The 18,040-nt window shown below is 68.1% G+C and overlaps 2 protein-coding genes across 2 annotated transcripts in view; one reads left to right on the top strand and one right to left on the bottom strand.

The window, feature by feature from the left end:
* Positions 1-861: 861 nt before the first annotated feature.
* Positions 862-15,329, bottom strand: LOC147414579 (aldehyde dehydrogenase family 3 member B1-like). Its single transcript, XM_086472374.1, has 11 exons — positions 15,031-15,329; positions 9,176-9,376; positions 8,636-8,798; positions 5,298-5,408; positions 4,590-4,710; positions 4,356-4,441; positions 4,029-4,110; positions 3,223-3,609; positions 2,980-3,146; positions 2,650-2,749; positions 862-1,055 (listed from the first exon to the last, which is right to left on the bottom strand). Exons 1-11 carry the CDS (start codon positions 15,327-15,329, stop codon positions 862-864), a joined length of 1,911 nt encoding a protein of 636 aa, XP_086328500.1.
* Positions 15,330-15,616: 287 nt separating this feature from the next.
* Positions 15,617-18,040, top strand: part of LOC147414578 (protein unc-93 homolog B1-like) — a 4,607-nt gene continuing 2,183 nt past the window's right edge. The window contains exons 1-10 of the mRNA XM_086472373.1: positions 15,617-15,691; positions 15,798-15,939; positions 16,034-16,187; positions 16,289-16,450; positions 16,576-16,705; positions 16,802-16,895; positions 16,996-17,120; positions 17,209-17,391; positions 17,495-17,768; positions 17,998-18,037. Coding sequence (XP_086328499.1) covers positions 15,617-15,691; positions 15,798-15,939; positions 16,034-16,187; positions 16,289-16,450; positions 16,576-16,705; positions 16,802-16,895; positions 16,996-17,120; positions 17,209-17,391; positions 17,495-17,768; positions 17,998-18,037 — 1,379 coding nt within the window. The remainder of the gene's footprint in view (positions 15,692-15,797; positions 15,940-16,033; positions 16,188-16,288; positions 16,451-16,575; positions 16,706-16,801; positions 16,896-16,995; positions 17,121-17,208; positions 17,392-17,494; positions 17,769-17,997; positions 18,038-18,040) is intronic.

The raw sequence follows: 18,040 nt of genomic DNA, 5'->3' as shown, positions 1-18,040 counted from the left end.
GGCAGGGTGCGGGCAGGGTGCGGGCAGGCAGCCACCCACTCCACTCCCCGCGACAGCCTCCTCTCCCCGAACGAGCGAGGCCACCAGCTTCCTGCTCTGCCTCTTGGCCGCCTGCCCCGCCGCACGTCACCGCTGGCTCCGCTCCACCCCAAAACCTCCGCGGGTGCCAAACCGCGCCCCAAATCCAACCCGGGGCACCTCACGCCCACGCAGCCACCGGGCACGGGGCGACGGAGGTGGGCGCAAGCCCAAGGCGGCGGGGGTTGGGGGGGGGGTGGGGGGGGGTGGCGTGTGGCGATGGTGTGGCTGGGGGTGTCAGTGTGATGGGTGGGGACACTGGGGGTCTGGGCACCCCTCCCCCCGCGGCGAGGCGGACGGATTCCTGCCCGGCAGCCCCCCAACCGGGTGACGGAGGCGCGAGGCGAGGCCAGGCAGGAGAGCTCGATGCAAAGTCTTTACTACAGGCAGGGTGACACGGAGGGAAAAGCGACAGCCGGCACCGAGGGGAGGGAGAGCCAGGGTCACCCCGAAGGAAAGGTCCATCTAACAGGAGATGGGGGCAACTGCTGGTCCTCGGCCCCACTGGGACCATTTCCCTGCTGGGAAGAGAAGCCCGGGGTGCGAAAAAGAACTTTTTGCCATTTTCAGACGCTTCCCGGCAAACGGTCCGGAGCAAGGAGCAGGCGGGGAGGAGCGAGGGTGCAGGAGGAGATGTCCGTCCCCGCCGGGCGTCAGGGTGGCAGCGAGGCAAAGGAACGGGGGAACGGGTGCCGAGGAGGGAGGAGGAGGACACCGGCCGGCTGGGGAGGGTGGGTTTTCTTCTTCCCCCACCCCGCGCCGAGTCGGGGGGCGGGTGGCCCCTCAGAGGAGGGTGCACATGCCCTTGCGCTTGATCTCGAAGGCGGCCGTCAGGAGCCCCAGCTTCTGCTGGCTGTAGGGCGGGTAGCGCGGGGCGTTGAGGGCCTCCAGGCCCATGTTGCGGTGCAGGCAGCCGCGGTGGTGGGTGAAGGTGTCGAAGGTGAACTTGCCGTGGTATTTCCCCAAGCCGCTGTTCCCTGCAACACACAGCACAGGTCCAAACTCGCTACTGGGGTGGGGGACACACACACGCCGCTCCTGCCTGCGCCCAGCGCTGGCAACCCGAGGGAACCTTGACAGGCTTTTCTCAGGCAAACGCTGCCGCTGCTGAGCAACGCGGAGGAGATCTCAGCCTCCCCTCCGCCTTTGCCAGCTCTCCAGCTGCTCGGTCCAGCAAACCCTTCTGCAGCTCACCCCTCTTTGGAGGTCCAAGTGCCTCATTTTTACTGGCCTACGGTCACCTCCACACGCTTCGCTGGGTCTACGAGGCTCGATTTCCCTCTGCGGTGCTCCACCGTACCGACCCGCGGTTAGGAGCTACCAGCAGGGCGCCTACGGAGGTCAGCCTCTTCCCAGAGCTCTTAAAAACTGAAGTCACGTTGGCGACACCGGTTCTCCAGATTCCTGTGGTTGGTTTAACCTTGAGGCTGCCCATCGCGGTGAACAGCCCCGTGACTTCACATCCAAGCTCCCGCGGCAGCTTCGGCAAATGCCGTCTCGCCCCGATGACCTCAGACCCTTCACCTGACCGGGCTGCTATAAAATGGCTTCGCCTGGTAATTGGAGGCAGTTGGGCTGAATCACTGCCGTAAAGATAAGTTACGGTACGGGAACCACCAAAAATTGTTCCCTGAGCCATGGTCAGGCGAGGAATTAATTGCGCTTCGTTGTCGTGGCGTCCTATTATGGCTGAATCAGCCGCCGGCCCCGAGAGAGGCCGAACACGTGCGGCATAAAACGGAGATATTTTCCCCAGTGAACATTCCGGGGAAGAGACCAGGACTTCTGGGGAAACATCGCCAGAGGCTTCCTCTGCTCTTCCCTGGATGATGCTACAACCGGGGCTGGGCAGACCTCCCTTGGCACTTGAGAAAACAACGGTTGCTGCCCCCGGAGAACAGAAATTCCTTGCCCAGGAGGATCTCCAAGTTACCACGAGAAGGTTCTCCAGACATTTCTAAGTGTTTTGCTCCTACTCCTTGGTCCCAAAAGGCAGAATGAATGGACAAGCCTGCTCCTGAGCGGGCTCCTACGCAGCGCCACGCTGTCGGCCGGAGGAGGGTCGCCTGCCCAAGCAGCCCAACGCGTGGGGGGCGCTCCCAGAGGAGGAGCACAGTGAGGGAGAGACCGAAGGGAGCCGCACGTGAGGAGCTCCCAGGTAAGCCTGAGCAGGGCAGGAACCCAACCACGGTACAAAATCCACTCATGGTGCCCACGTGGCTCAGAAATACCAGGGAAATAACCGAGTGGGGCAGCTTTTCCTGCCCTGGAGATGAAGGGGACTCGGGGAGCGCTGTGCTGGGGGTGGGGAACACGGGGAGAAGAAACCTCCCCGCGTCTTCAGCAAGAAACGGGGCTGCAAAGCCCCAGAGCTCGGCCCTGGCGCAGCGAAGCAAAGGGCTGCTGCTGGGCTCCGACTGGTGGGTTTCCCTCCAGACCATTGAGCCCCCTGGGCCTGGGTGCCCCGGCTCCCCTGAGACCCCTCCTCACCACGGCTCAGGCCCCGGGGGGTAGGGTCACGCCTGGCTCCCGCTGGCCAGGGGCAGGCGGGTTGGGGGGCTTTGGACCTACCGATGCCCCCGAAGGGCAGCGAGATCAATGTGAAGTGCATCAGGGTGTCGTTGCCGCAGAAGCCACCGCTGCTTGTCCGCTCCAGGACCTGGTTCACCACCTGGGAAGGAAGGAGAGAAGGTGGACGTGGGTCTCACAGCCCGGCTCCACGGGCAGGGTTTGTTGAACATCACCCAACTCACCCGTCAGCCGCCGTGCCCCGAGCAGCTGGGCTCCAAAGACCCTGCGGAGCGTGCCCTGGGCTGCCGGCAAGGTGGCCACGAGCCCTACTGCCCCATTTCCCTCCCCCCCCCCCCCCCCGCCCTTGACTGGTCCAGGGACTGCACACACCTTGCAGTCGCAGGAGAAGGCGTAGACGACCAAGGGCCGCGGCCGCGCGTTGATGAAGTCAATGGCTTCGTCCATGTTGGCCACGACGACGATGGGCAGGATGGGCCCGAAGATCTCCTCCTGCATGGCGGGATCCGAGGGCAGCACGTCCGCCAGCACCGTGGGAGCTGCGGGGAAGGGTTATGGCGACACATCACTCCGTGCACGGGGCGGGGGAGGTCCCCACAAGCCCCGGGCCCTCACCGATGTAGCGCTCCTTCTCGTCCGTCTGTCCTCCGATGGCCACGCGCCCGCTGCCCAGCAGCGCCCGGATGCGGCGGAACTGCTTGTCCCCCACGATGCGCCCAAAGTCGGGAGATTCCTTGGGGTTGGAACCGAAAAATTCGGTGATGGCCTCGCGCAGGGCGGGCATCAGCTTCTCCTGCATCTCCAGGCTGCACAGCACGTAGTCGGGCGCGATGCAGGTCTGCCCCGCGTTGAAGAAGCGGCCCCAGGCCACCCGCCGGGCCACATTCTGCACGTCGCAGGTGTCGGACACGTAGCAGGGGTTCTTGCCCCCCAGCTCCAGCGTCACCGGCGTCAGGTGCTTGGCGGCGGCCGTCATCACGATCCTGCCCACGGAGGGGCTGCCTGCGGGCCAGGAGAAGACCCAGCACGGTGAGGACCCCACCACGCTACAGCCCAGCCCGTGGCCTCAGCCTTAGGAGGAGCCAGGGCCAGGGAAGACGTCACGTCCCCCTCCTGTCCTGCGCCCACCGCGGGGCGCAACGCGGGGCTGAGCCCTCACCGCCGGCACCCTCTCCACCACGCCATCCCCCAGTTCGGCCGTTACAGATCCCAGTTATGGCTGTCAGATCCTCGGGCACGTTGGTGGCAGATCCCCAGACCAGAGCCCCAACATGAGCCCGGCCTTCTCAGAGGGCAGGGAAGGGGTCCTGCTTGCCCGCAGCCTGCCCACCGTCTCACGCTGAGCGGGGTGCCCGGGGGGAACCCCTCTTCCTCATCCCGCACCCCCCAGGCAGGGCTCTGCTCCGGCCCGCGGGACGTACCGGTGAAGAAGATGTAGTCGAACTTGTTCTCCAGCAGCCTGGTGGTCTCCTGCACGCCGGCGGTCACCACAGCAAAGCAGTCCTGCGGCAGGAGAGGAAGGGTCCCCCGCTGTCAGCGTCTGCCCGGGCCACCCCCGTCCCCGTCCCCACCGACAGCATCCCTGGCTGCTGGGCCTGTGGTCACTGGCCGGGCAGGGAGGAAGGAGGTGCGGGAGCCCCTGAAAGCAGGGGTGGGGCGGTGCAAGGCAGGGTTGGGAACACCACGTCCCTGGGGCAGGGACAGGGACAGGGACAGGGACATGGACAGGGACAAGAAGAGCTTCTCACATTGTCCAGGTAGCAGGGCAGCGTTTCGGCCACAAGCCTCTCGGTGTTCTTGCTCGTCTCCGAGGGTTTGACAACGACGCAGTTACCTGAGGGGGAGACCGACAGGACGTCGGAGCAGTGACACGGTGACAGCCAGCCCTTCTGGCAGCCCGGCCAGGGGACCATGCCCCCAGCCAGACGCCCTCGCTGATGCCCAGCCCTGCCTGGATCCTCCAGGCCTGAGGGTCAGCTCACCAGCAGCGATGGCCCCGATGAGGGGCACCAGGAGGAGGTTGATGGGGTAGTTCCAGGGCGCGATGATGAGCACCACCCCGTAGGGGTCCTTGCGGATGAAGGCCGAGTCCAGCTGCGTCACCTGGCGAGAGAGGCCACCACCTCAGCGCCGTCCCCACCACCTCAGCGCCGTCCCCACCGCCCCAGCGCCGTCCCCACCACCTCAGCACCGTCCCCACCGCCCCAGCGCCGTCCCCACCACCTCAGCGCCGTCCCCACCACCTCAGCGCCGTCCCCACCACCTCAGCACCATCCCCACCGCCCCAGCGCCGTCCCCACCACCTCAGCGCCGTCCCCACCACCTCAGCGCCGTCCCCACCACCTCAGCGCCGTCCCCAGCGCCGTCCCCACCACCTCAGCACCGTCCCCACCGCCCCAGCGCCGTCCCCACCACCTCAGCACCGTCCCCACCACCTCAGCGCCGTCCCCACCGCCCCAGCGCCATCCCCACCACCTCAGCGCCGTCCCCACCGCCCCAGCGCCGTCCCCACCACCTCAGCGCCGTCCTCACGGCCCCAGCGCCGTCCCCACCGCCCCAGCGCCGTCCCCACCGCCCCTTGCCCTGCCTCAGCCCAGCCCTGCCCTCCCCAACCCTCTCTGCCCCTCGCCCCCAGCGGCTCCTCTCTCCCTTTCTTCCCTCCCCGGGTCAGCCCAGAGCTTCTGTCTCACCAGGTTCTTGCCCGTGTGCTCGTCCTTCATCCAGTGGCACAGGTTGTTCAGGGCGTCGTTGAGCTCGTTCTTGCAGAGGAGGATCTCGGTGAAGAAGGCCTCAAAGGACGGCTGGGGACAGACATCATGTAAGCGTCACCCCAACACCGACCCCATCTCCTCCCCATCCGCAGGAGACATCCCCCCCCTCCCCTTGAAGAGCAGGAGAAGCTCTTGAGTAGAAGCGATGACGCAGAGGTTGCTGTCACCTCCTGCAACCCCCAGGGGATGTCACAGTCCCTGAAATTTTATGAAAATAGGAATTTGGCCAGAGGAAAGAAAAAAAAAAAAACAGTATTTAACATCTTGACAACATTTAAGAGCCTCCTGACCTCAGCATCTGCGAACTGCTCGCCGGGCAACAGAGCCCTGAGCCAAGGGGGGACCAAGCAAGGCCACCAGAGCCCCAAAAAACCTGGTGCTGGTGTCAGAGGCAGCTCTGGGACGGGACGGTGCTGTCGCTCTGCTGCGTTGGTGTCGTGGCCGCTGGGAGCAAAGCCCTGAGCTCCCCCTCCCGCAGCCCGGGCCCCAAAACTGATCGTGGCTTGTGCGAAGGGGAAGAGGAAGAAGAGCAACCGCTTCATGAAGCGCCTCGTGGTGAAGCTCGGCGGAACGTCACCAGGCTCCCGGCCCAGGCAGGAACCCCCCGTAGCTCCCACGGCGGTGGGAGAGGTGGGTGGGGTGAGACACCCCCGGTCGGGGAGTTAAACAAACCCAGCAGGTTTCTCCAAGGTCCCCCCCCCGGCAATGCCTAAAGGGACAGGGACTCGGGAGCGGCGGTGGGACGTCGGAGCCGGGGTCGCAGGGGCTGCTGGGGCCCTTCCTGCCCATGGAAATGGGTCCTCTCCGCTGCCGGGAAGCACAACTCGGGGCCGTTCTTGCAGGAGAAGACGTGAGACGTGGGCTCGGTCGAGCCCCTCCGTCGCCCTGGAGAGCGGGAGGAGCAAAGCTCCCGCGCTGCCAAGGCGTGTGGGCGAAGCGCGGTGGGCGCAGCTCTGACACCCGCCACCTCAACGTCCTTCGGACTCCTCCCACCCAAACAGCCCCCCTGGGTGGGAGCCTTCCTCCACCGCTGCAGCGAAAGACGACTTTGGGCAAGTTTGGTTGTCGATTCCCAGGCAGCAACCTCTCCTGCTCCACCATCAAGCATCGCTCAAGAGACCTTCAGGTCCCCAAACCCCACTCAAGAGACCCTCAGGTCCCCAAGCCTCGCTCAAGAGACCTCCAGGTCCCCAAACCCCGCTCAAGAGACCTTCAGGTCCCCAAGCCCTGCTCAAGAGACCTTCAGGTCCCCAAACCCCGCTCAAGAGACCTCCAGGTCCCCAAGCCTCACTCAAGAGACCTCCAGGTCCCCAAACCCCGCTCAAGAGACCCTCAGGTCCCCAAACCCCACTCAAGAGACCCTCAGGTCCCCAAGCCTCGCTCAAGAGACCTTCAGGTCCCCAAGCCTCGCTCAAGAGACCATCAGGTCCCCAAACTTTGCTCAAGAGACCCTCAGGTCCCCAAGCCTCGCTCAAGAGACCATCAGGTCCCTAAACTTCACTCAAGAGACCCTCAAGTCCCCAAACCCCACTCAAGAGACCTTCAGGTCCCCAAGCCTCGCTCAAGAGACCATCAGGTCCCCAAACTTCACTCAAGAGACCTTCAGGTCCCCAAGCCTCGCTCAAGAGACCCTCAGGTCCCCAAGCCTCACTCAAGAGACCCTCAGGTCCCCAAGCCTCGCTCAAGATACCTTCAGGTCCCCAAACCTCGCTCAAGAGACCATCAGGTCCCCAAACCCCACTCAAGAGACCCTCAGGTCCCCAAGCCTCACTCAAGAGACCTCCAGGTCCCCAAGCCTCGCTCAAGAGACCATCAGGTCCCCAAATCCCACTCAAGAGACCCTCAGGTCCCCAAACCCCGCTCAAGAGACCCTCAGGTCCCCAGTGCCACTCAAGCGCCTGGAAACGTGCCGCTGCCAGGAGGCTGAGCTGCTCCTAGACGCGCGGGCTCAGCAGGCCCATCGGATGTCCGGTGAAGCAACGGGGTCGCTCTCAGCCCGGGATGACACTTGCATCACTGGGACGATGAAGAAATTGCTGGTGAAGATGGGCCATTAAGGGTTTTGATGGGACGCGAAGGTTGTGAGATGGGACATTAAGTCTGAGGTCACCCAAGTGCCTCCAATCCTCGGCGGAGAGAAACCGGCATCCCTGGGGGTGAGGTCCCCACCTCAGATACGTAAGACCAGGTGAATTGTCCATCTAACTATGAAGGCCCGGCTGCATAACAAGCGTATTACTAGACAACCGCCTCTAATTACCTACAATTAGGAGAGACGAAGACGCACTTCGAGTGCTGATGCCTATCAGCCCCTGGCTGAGGGAGAAGGCCCTCACCCCAAACAAACAAAGCAATTACAAGCCTTGGGAGATGTCAGGATGTTGAAAGCCGGGTCTGAGGGCATGGGCCGCTGCGCCGAGACGCCCACAGACACGAGTCCTTCGGGTCTGAGCGCCACCACTACCCCATAAGACCAGTTACGCCGCGCCAGGGCAAGGCACCCCTCCGGAAACGGCCCCTAGCGCCGCGGGAGGGAAGGCGTGCGGGGGGCCGCTGGGCTGCAGCACGGGGCAGGAAGGGAAAAAGGGGGAGAGAAAAGGGTCCTGAAGCCACTGGGGAGAGAAGAGGGGAGCTGAGACTGCCCGGCACAGCCGCGGCGGGGATGCTCCCGCTTTCTCGGCGGCTCCCGGCGTGCCGCAATACCCCAGAGCCGCAGCCAGGGCCCTGCCCGTGCCAGGGCTCGGCGCCGTGCCAGAGAAACCAGTCCCTGCGAGGCCAGCGAGCCGCCCCGGCCCTGAGCAAGCCCTGGGAGGAATGTGCAAGGCTGGCACGTTGCACAACACCAGTCACCCCGGGTGCGATCGAGGGGCACCCCAGGGCATCACCCTCGCCGCGGAGGTCGCGTGGAGCCACGGGGGGACGCGAGGCAGAGGGCGAAGCTCGGCAGCGCCGAGGTTCCCACCTCGCGTCGGCCAACGGGGGCTTTGCCCAGTTGAAACGCACCAGGGACTGGGTTAGTGGCGCCGAGCTGGCCCGGCGGCACGGTCCCTACGCTTACTCCAGCTACAGAGAGCTCTGGAGGGACCCGGCACCGCACCAGCCCTGGAGCACATCAAGGACCCCAACGAGGGGACCCCCGCGCCCACAGCCCCGCACCTCCACCCAGGAGGATGCAAAGCCCAGACGAGGGGCTACGAAGGGCCCCAAAGATGTCACCCCGGTGGCCAGCACCCGCCCCCCCCCCCGCCCCCTCTCACCTTGCCCATGTCCAAGGCGGTGGCCTCCAGGATGTCCTGCTTCTTGTCCTCCAGGAAGCGTCCCAGGGCCTCCAGCTGGGCCACGCGGTACTCCAGGGGCCGGGTCCTCCCCGAGAGCCAGGTTGCCCGCAGGCGGCTCACCAGCCCCTCGTAGGGGTTCCCGCTGCGGGGATAGGGGTGTCAGAGGGATCCCAGCCCCGTCCCAGCCTCCCAGTTCCGCGTCGCCCCAGCCCCGCATCAAACTGGAGCCCCGGAGTCCCGAGGGAGAGGGCAGGGCGCCCACGCACCTCAGTCTTCCCCTTGCGGCCAGGAGCAAGGACCCCTCATGCCCCCTCCGCAGCGCCAGCGGTCCCTTGTCTCCTCCCTTGGGCCACGCTGGGATGTGGGGGCCCACGGACCCCGCACTTGTCCCCCAGCATCCCTCGCCAGCACCAACCCGGGGACCCCATCACCCCGGCACTGCCACAGCACCCCCTGCCCACCTCACCCCAAGCACACCCCCCTCTCCCTTCTCCCCCCGCCCCAGCCCCTCGCTCTCACCTCACAGCGCTGCAGACCACCGGCCCCTTCCCGACGCCTCCGTCGCCACCGCCGCACCCGGCAGCTTTCCCGGCATCGCTGCGCTTGCCGGGGCTGCACTTGCCAAAACCTGGGGGCTGCTGCCCGGGGGGCTCGAGGGGCTGCTGCATGCCGAGCTGCGGGCAGGAGCTGCTGGTCTCCACGGAGAGCGCGGTGGTGGCCCTGGGCGGGGGGCAGACACGGGGTGGGTTACGCCGGGGCTGGAAGCGCCGGAGATGCCAGCTCGGTCCCAAGAGGAGTCACCCCGCAGCGAGACACCCGTACCCCAAGCCAGCCCGGGCTTCCTGCGGCACCTTTGAAGGGTGGCTTGGTGCTCCAGGCTCTCCCAGCCGTGGGGTGACTCAGAGGCCCCGGTGCAGCCAGCGGGGGATGCCTGGGATTCTCGGGCCCTCCCCGTGCTCCGGGATGGCTGCCGGCCTCCGGCCCTGGACCTACCCGGGCTGTCCTGCTGATGGGGGGGGGGGGGGTGTCACCCCGTGGGGACCCCAGAGCCCCCAGATGCAGGGCAGCATCCCAGGCTGGGATCCCCAGGGACCCCGGCGTGGGGCAGCATCCAGGCTGACCCATGGGGATCCCCAGGGACCCTGGTGTGGGGCAGCATCCGGGCTGATCCACGGGGATCCCCAGGGACCCCGGCGTGGGGCAGCATCCGGGCTGATCCACGGGGATCCCCAGGGACCCCGGCGTGGGGCAGCATCCAGGCTGACCCACGGGGATCCCCAGGGACCCCCATGTGGGGCAGCATCCAGGCTGACCCACGGGGATCCCCAGGGACCCCGGTGTGGGGCAGCATCCGGGCTGACCCACGGGGATCCCCAGGGACCCCGGCGTGGGGCAGCATCCGGGCTGACCCACGGGGATCCCCAGGGACCCCGGTGTGGGGCAGCATCCGGGCTGACCCACGGGGATCCCCAGGGACCCCGGCGTGGGGCAGCATCCGGGCTGACCCACGGGGATCCCCAGGGACCCCCGGTGTGGGGCAGCATCCGGGCTGACCCACGGGGATCCCCAGGGACCCCGGCGTGGGGCCATGAGCTGCTGCCGCCCAGCCCACCTTTGGGCCCAGCACGGCTCCACCAGCACACGAAGCCACCCCCAGAGCTGGTGGGGCAGAGCCACAGCCCCACGTCTGTCCCCCCGCTGCCCCTCTCCATGCCCTTCCCCAAGGGAACCCCCCCGCAGCGGGGTGCCCGGTGCCCCACAGCCTCCAGCTCTGTGGGGCTGGAGAAGCCCAGCCGTGGGGCCAGCCGAGTGCCGCACAGGGGGGGGGGGGTGTCCACTCCCTGGGGGCCCCGAGGTGCCTACCTGGGGGGCTGCGTGGTGGCGAGAGGCCAGGCTGGCACTGCCGAGGCTCAGGGCGCCCCTCCTAAATGCTGTGGGGCTGGTGGCCGAGCCCCATGGCCAGGGGCGGGCAGGGACTGTGCCCCGCCTCCACGGGGCTGGCAGTGGGGACAAGGGACGGGACGGGACGGGATGGGATGGGATGGGATGGGATGGGATGGGATGGGATGGGATGGGACCGGACCTCCCCCATGGGACGGTGGCACTGGGGAACTCCCATGGCCACCAAACCACCACCATGAACTTTGACCCACTGGGACCTCACAGACACCCTTCACCCTGCTCCCCTGGGACACCCTGACCCACGGGGATCCCACAGACACCCCTCACCCTGCTCCCCTGGGACATCCTGACCGATGGGGTCCCCATAGACCCCCAGACACCCCTCACCCTACTCCCCTGGGCCACCCTGACCCACAGGGACCCCCACAGACACCCCTCACCCTGCTCCCCTGGGACATCCTGACCGATGGGGTCCCCATAGACCCCCAGACACCCCTCACCCTGCTCCCCTGGGCCACCCCGACCCACAGGGACCCCCACAGACACCCCTCACCCTGCTCCCCTGGGACATCCTGACCGATGGGGTCCCCATAGACCCCACCGACACCCCTCACCCTGCTCCCCAGGAGCACCCTGACCCACAGGGACCCCCACCGACACCCCTCACCCTGCTCCCCTGGGACATCCTGACCGATGGGGTCCCCATAGACCCCCAGACACCCCTCACCCTACTCCCCTGGGCCACCCTGACCCACAGGGACCCCCACAGACACCCCTCACCCTGCTCCCCTGGGACATCCTGACCGATGGGGTCCCCATAGACCCCACCGACACCCCTCACCCTACTCCCCTGGGCCACCCTGACCCACAGGGACCCCCACAGACACCCCTCACCCTGCTCCCCTGGGACATCCTGACCGATGGGGTCCCCATAGACCCCACCGACACCCCTCACCCTACTCCCCTGGGCCACCCTGACCCACAGGGACCCCCACAGACACCCCTCACCCTGCTCCCCTGGGACATCCTGACCGATGGGGTCCCCATAGACCCCCAGACACCCCTCACCCTACTCCCCTGGGCCACCCTGACCCACAGGGACCCCCACAGACACCCCTCACCCTGCTCCCCTGGGACATCCTGACCGATGGGGTCCCCATAGACCCCCAGACACCCCTCACCCTACTCCCCTGGGCCACCCTGACCCACAGGGACCCCACAGACACCCCTCACCCTGCTCCCCTGGGACATCCTGACCGATGGGGTCCCCATAGACCCCACCGACACCCCTCACCCTACTCCCCTGGGCCACCCTGACCCACAGGGACCCCCACAGACACCCCTCACCCTGCTCCCCTGGGACATCCTGACCGATGGGGTCCCCATAGACCCCCAGACACCCCTCACCCTACTCCCCTGGGCCACCCTGACCCACAGGGACCCCCACAGACACCCCTCACCCTGCTCCCCTGGGACATCCTGACCGATGGGGTCCCTATAGACCCCACCGACACCCCTCACCCTGCTCCCCAGGAGCACCCTGACCCACAGGGACCCCCACAGACACCCCTCACCCTGCTCCCCTGGGACATCCTGACCGATGGGGTCCCCATAGACCCCCAGACACCCCTCACCCTGCTCCCCTGGGCCACCCTGACCCACAGGGACCCCCACAGACACCCCTCACCCTGCTCCCCTGGGACATCCTGACCGATGGGGTCCCCATAGACCCCCAGACACCCCTCACCCTACTCCCCTGGGCCACCCTGACCCACAGGGACCCCCACAGACACCCCTCACCCTGCTCCCCTGGGACATCCTGACCGATGGGGTCCCCATAGACCCCCAGACACCCCTCACCCTACTCCCCTGGGCCACCCTGACCCACAGGGACCCCCACCGACACCCCTCACCCTGCTCCCCTGGGACATCCTGACCGATGGGGTCCCCATAGACCCCCAGACACCCCTCACCCTGCTCCCCAGGAGCACCCTGACCCACAGGGACCCCCACCGACACCCCTTGATGGACCCCCCCCAGGGGTCCAGGGCTGCCCACTCCCACCCCAGCGCTGGCCAGCCGAGCTCTGGGCTCACCACGTGCCCAACCCTGCCCACCGGCACCGGTTCCTCCTGCCCAGCGCCGCGGCCCTCGCCTCCCCTCCATCAACGCCAGCGCCCCGCATGCCCGCCCGGCCCTAATTACCCCTCTGGGTAAACAGGAAGGGCAGCAGCCCTGCCCCACATGCCCCACCACCGCACCCCAGGGCTCAGCCCCTGTGGCCACACACCCCGCGGGACCCACAGGAGCCCCCCTGCCCCAGGGAAGGGGGAATGGTTTCCCCCACCACCACCACCGGCAGCACTCCAAATTGGCACCGTGAGCTTTGGCCACGATGCCCGGGGCAGCCTCAGGAGCCAGCCACGGCTTCGATGGGGACACAGGCGTCCCCGAGCAGCCCCTGTGTCCGTGGAGGATGCCACGAGCGCGGTGGAGAGACCCACAAGGGACAGCTGGGGGTCAGCACCCAGAGTGGGCTCGCTGGGGGGGCGGGGGGGGGGGGGGTACTGGGGTCCCCCATCCTAATTTGGGACGTGCCCCGGGGAGGAGATGCTCCACACGGCCCCTGGGGATGGGGAAAACCAGGGTCTCCGTTGGCATCACCAGAGCCAAACCAGAGGGTGGCCGCAGATGTGGGGGTTGCACGGTGCTGGGGACCCAAATCAGCCCCGGGGGGGACACACTGCGAGGGGGGGGGGGGGGGGGGGGGCTGCACCCCCACCCTGCCTTGCTCACTTTCAGGACCACAGACCCCCACCCCTGGGAAGGGCCCTTTACCCCCCCCAGCACCCCGGGGTGGCTCCTCTTGCCCTCACCAAAGGCGGGGGGGGGGGACACACTCGGGGAGGGGTGTCACTCGCTGGCAGCCCCCGGGGTCACATCCTGCACCACTGCCCCGGCCTTTCCCAGGGTTGTCCCCTGCCGTGTCGTTTCCCCCCCCCCCCCCCACGCCCTCAGCACCCTCCCCACGCAGCGCTGGCTGCTTCTGCACCGCCTCGCAAGAATCCCCCGTTACCGGCCGGGCCGGATCCTGCCCCGGCTCCCCCCCGGTGACGGAGATTTCACCCTCCCCACCCTGCCCCGGGGCCCCCACACCGCAGGGCCACGGGCACCCTGGCATCACCATGTGCCCGGGTTTGGGGTGACACGAGGACAGGCATATGCCCCGCCACGTCCCGAACCAGCCCTGCACCCCCAACCCAGCCCTGCACCCCCAACCCAGGGTGTCCCCCCAACCCAGGGTGTCCCCCAGCTCGGGCACCCTGCCACATCACCCAGGCCGGGAAGGGGAAGCGAGAGCAGCAGGGCCCGGAGCAAGCACCCAGCACCACGGGCCGCCCCGAGCTGGCAGCACCCACAGCAGGGCCCGGTGGGAGCGCTGGGGGTGCTGGGGGGGGGGGGGACACACGACACGACACAGGGGTGCTGGGGAGCGGGGTGCTGTGCAGGGGGCGGAATGGGGGCTCTGCGGGTTGGGGTGGGTGCTGTGCAGGAGCAGCAGGGTGCTGGGGGGGGGATCAGGGTGCTGTACAGGTTGGGTGGGATGGGTGCTGTGCGGGGGGGGTCAGGGTGCTGTGCAGGTTGGGTGGGATGGGTGCTGTGCGGGGGGGGTCAGGGTGCTGTGCAGGTTGGGTGGGATGGGTGCTGTGCGGGGGGGGGGTCAGGGTGCTGTGCAGATTGGGATGGGATGGGTGCTGTGCGGGGGGGGGTCACGGTGCTGTGCAGATTGGGATGGGATGGGTGCTGGGGGGGGGTCAGGGTGCTGTGCAGATTGAGTGCGATGGGTGCTGTGCGGGGGGGGTCAGGGTGCTGTGCAGATTGGGATGGGATGGGTGCTGTGCGGGCGGTCACGGTGCTGTGCAGATTGGGATGGGTGCTGTGCGGGGGGGGTCAGGGTGCTGTGCAGGTTGGGTGGGATGGGTGCTGGGGGGGGTCAGGGTGCTGTGCAGATTGGGTGCGATGGGTGCTGGGTAGGGGTCAGGGTGCTGTGCAGATTGGGTGCGATGGGTGCTGTGCGGGCGGTCACGGTGCTGTGCAGATTGGGATGGGTGCTGTGCGGGGGGGGGTCAGGGTGCTGTGCAGATTGGGATGGGTGCTGTGCGGGGGGGGTCAGGGTGCTGTGCAGGTTGGGTGGGATGGGTGCTGTGCGGGCGGTCACGGTGCTGTGCAGATTGGGATGGGATGGGTGCTGTGCGGGGGGGGGTCAGGGTGCTGAGGACGGGCGCGGGTGGGGGCGGGACCGGGGGGCGGTGGGACACGAGGGGTTGGGGACCCTGGGAGGAGGGTTGAGGGGTCCCGGGGGGGGGGGGGGGGGGGGGGGGGGCCGGTGCGGGAGCGGCCCCTTTAAACGCGCCCGCCCCGTCCGAAAGAGGAAGCGGCGACCGCCCCGCCCCCCCCCGCGGCTCCGGTACCGGGGAGCGGGGCCCGGGGGTGCCCAGCACGTGGGTGCGGGGCTGGGGGGGGCAAGACACGGGGTGCGGGGGCTGGGGGTGGTAAGTGCGGGGGTGCAGGGGCTGGGGGGGCAAGACACGGGGTGCGGGGGCTGGAGGGGGGTGAGACACGGGGTGCGGGGGCTGGGGGTGGTAAGTGCGGGGGTGCAGGGGCTGGGGGGCAAGACACGGGGTGCGGGGGCTGGAGGGGGGCGAGACACGGGGTGCGGGGTCCGGGGGTACCCAGCACCTGGGTGCGGGGGCTGGGGGGGGCAAGACATGGGGTGCGGGACTGGGGGTGCTAAGTGCGGGGGTGCAGGGGCTGGGGGGGGGGGGGGGGGCAAGACACGGGGTGCGGGTTCCAGGGGTGCCCAGCACGTAGGTGCGGGGGCTGGGGGGGGGCAAGACACGGGGGTGCAAAGCGTATATGGGCGCAAGGGGTTGGGGGCGCTGGGCCCACGGGTGCAGCTCTGGGGGTACAAGACGCACGGGTGCAGGGTTTGGGGGTGCCGACAGGGTCCGTCGTCCCCCCCTCACCACCACCCTCCAGGCCCACCCCGAGGGAGCGATGGAGAAAGACCCCAGCTCCTACCAGGAGGCGGCGGGGGGCGCCGGGCTGGGAGCCGAGGGGACGGAGGCGCAGGTGAGCCCGTGGGGAGGCGGGAGGGGGGGGACACGGACTGGGACCCACCGTGACCATCCCCCGGGGCTGACAGTCGGGGTGTCGGTCCGCCCGTCCCCCCCTGCAGCTGGATGATTTTGTGGGCGCTCACCCCGACTACAACGAGGAGGAGGAGGAGCAGAAATATTTCCGCCGCAAGCGCCTCGGCGTGGTCAAGAACGTGCTGGCCGCCAGCTTGGCCGGCACGCTCACCTACGGCGTCTACCTCGGTAGGGCCATGACCCTCCCCCGGGGAAACCCCCCCACAGGGGTTTAGGGGAGGGGGGTGACGATGGCTGGAAACCCCCACCGCCCCCTCCCCAGGTCTCCTGCAGATGCAGCTGATCCTGCACTACGACGAGACCTACCGGGAGGTGAAGTACAGCAACATCCAACTGGAGGACATCGACCACAAGGTGCTGATGGGCATCAACGTCACCCCCGTCGCGGCGCTGCTCTACACCCCCGTCCTCATCAGGTACGGCGGCGGCGGCGGCGCCGCCCCCCCCACCCCCCCCCCCGCGCTCCCCCACACCGGCACGCTTCCCCCGCCCCCCCTGCTTCTCCTCTCCTCGGCAGGTTTTTCGGCACCAAGTGGGCCATGTTCCTGGCGGTGGGCGTCTACGCCCTCTTCGTCTCCAGCAACTACTGGGAGCGCTACTACACGCTGGTGCCCTCCGCCGTGGCCATCGGGGTGGCCATCGTGCCCCTCTGGGCTTCCATGGGCAACTACATCACGCGGTAGGCAGCGGAGGAGGCCGGGGGGGGGGGGGGGGACGGGGGGACACACGACACACGGACACACCACGGGGAGAGGCTGGGGGGGGGGGTGGGGGGGTCACGGGCTGACGCGCCGCGCCCCGCAGGATGGCCCAGAAGTACTACGAGTACGTGCACTACAAGGAGGAGCACGTGCGGGAGCAGCAGCGGGCGCCGCGGGGCGCTTGCAACGCCTACATCGTCGTCTTCCAGACCGTCTTCTACGCCTGCTTCCACGTGAGGGCCGAGGGGGGAGCCATGCTGGAAGGGGGGGGGGGGGCTCGGTGCTGAGCACACCCCCCCACCCTCACCCCCTGGCTCTGTGTCTTGCAGCTGAGCTTCGTCTGCGCTCAGCTCCCCACGCTCTTCTTCCTCGACAACTACCTCTACCAGCTCAACCACACGCTCTTCGGCGTCAAGCACTGCGGTGAGCGCGCGGGGGGACAGCTCAGCGCCGTGGGATGGCGTAGGGACCTCCCCGGTGGAGGCTGAGCCGTGGTGTGGTGTCCCCCCCGACCCCCCGGCAGGGACCCTGAGCCACGGCACGCTGCCCGGCTTCAACAAGACGGTGCTGCAGAGCCTCCCGCGCAGCGTCAACCTCATCGTGGTGGAGAGCGCCCTGATGGCGGCCGCCTTCCTCGCCATGCTGGTGGTGAGCGCCGGGGCGGGCTGGGCGGGAGGACATGGCGGGGGGGAGGTCAGCGGGGTGCCCCTCACCCACCACCACCACCACCCGGCAGGTCCTGGTGCTCTGCGGCTCGGCGTATCGGCCCACGGAGGAGATCGACCTGCGGAGCATCGGGTGGGGGAACATCTTCCAGCTGCCCTTCAAGCACATGCGGGACTATCGCCTGCGCCACCTCTGCCCCGCCTTCATCTACAGCGGCTTCGAGGTGCTCTTCGTCTGCACCGGCTTCTCCCTGGTGAGTCCTCAGGGTGACAAGAGAGGGGACAGCCCCACCGGCTGAGGAGGCGGGGAGGTGACAGCCCCGACCGGGGTGATGCCGAGCCCGGTCCTCGCCGCAGAACTACGGCGTGTGCGCCCTGGGGCTGGAGAAGCTGGCGTATCTCCTCCTGGCCTACGGCTGCTCCGCCTCGGCCTGCTCCGGCCTGGCTCTCTGCACCCTGCGCTGGCGGCGGCAGATCCCGCTGCTGGCCGGAGCCCTCGTCCACGCCGCCCTCCTGGTGACTCTCTTCTGTTGGGCGCCCGAGCCCCGGCAGCCGGTGCAGGCCCCTCTGCTCTACGCCATCGCCGTGCTCTGGGGCACGGGGAGTGCCCTCAACAAGACCAGCATTAGCAGTGAGTCCCGGGAAAGGTCCCCAGCACGGCTTCTCGTGTCCCCCCTGGCATGGCCAGGTTGTCCCCAGCTTCTCCTCTCCTGGGGGTGCTCGTGCTCGGCTCCTTGGACCCGCAGGATGAGACCCTGCCTGCGGTTGGGGCCCGCTAACGGCGGTGCCCCGAGGACGGGGGGGGGACGGAGACAGGGGCACGGGAGGGGGACGCTGACAGTCGCTCTCCTCCGGCGCAGTCCTCCTGGGCATGCTGTACGAGGACAAGGAGCGCCAAGACTA

This window comes from Leptosomus discolor, chromosome 12 (genome assembly GCF_034619465.1).
Source record: "Leptosomus discolor isolate bLepDis1 chromosome 12, bLepDis1.hap2, whole genome shotgun sequence".
Taxonomy (NCBI): domain Eukaryota; kingdom Metazoa; phylum Chordata; class Aves; order Leptosomiformes; family Leptosomidae; genus Leptosomus; species Leptosomus discolor.
The sequence above is the reverse complement of the archived record's forward strand: the minus strand, read 5'-3'. Positions and strand labels throughout refer to the sequence as shown.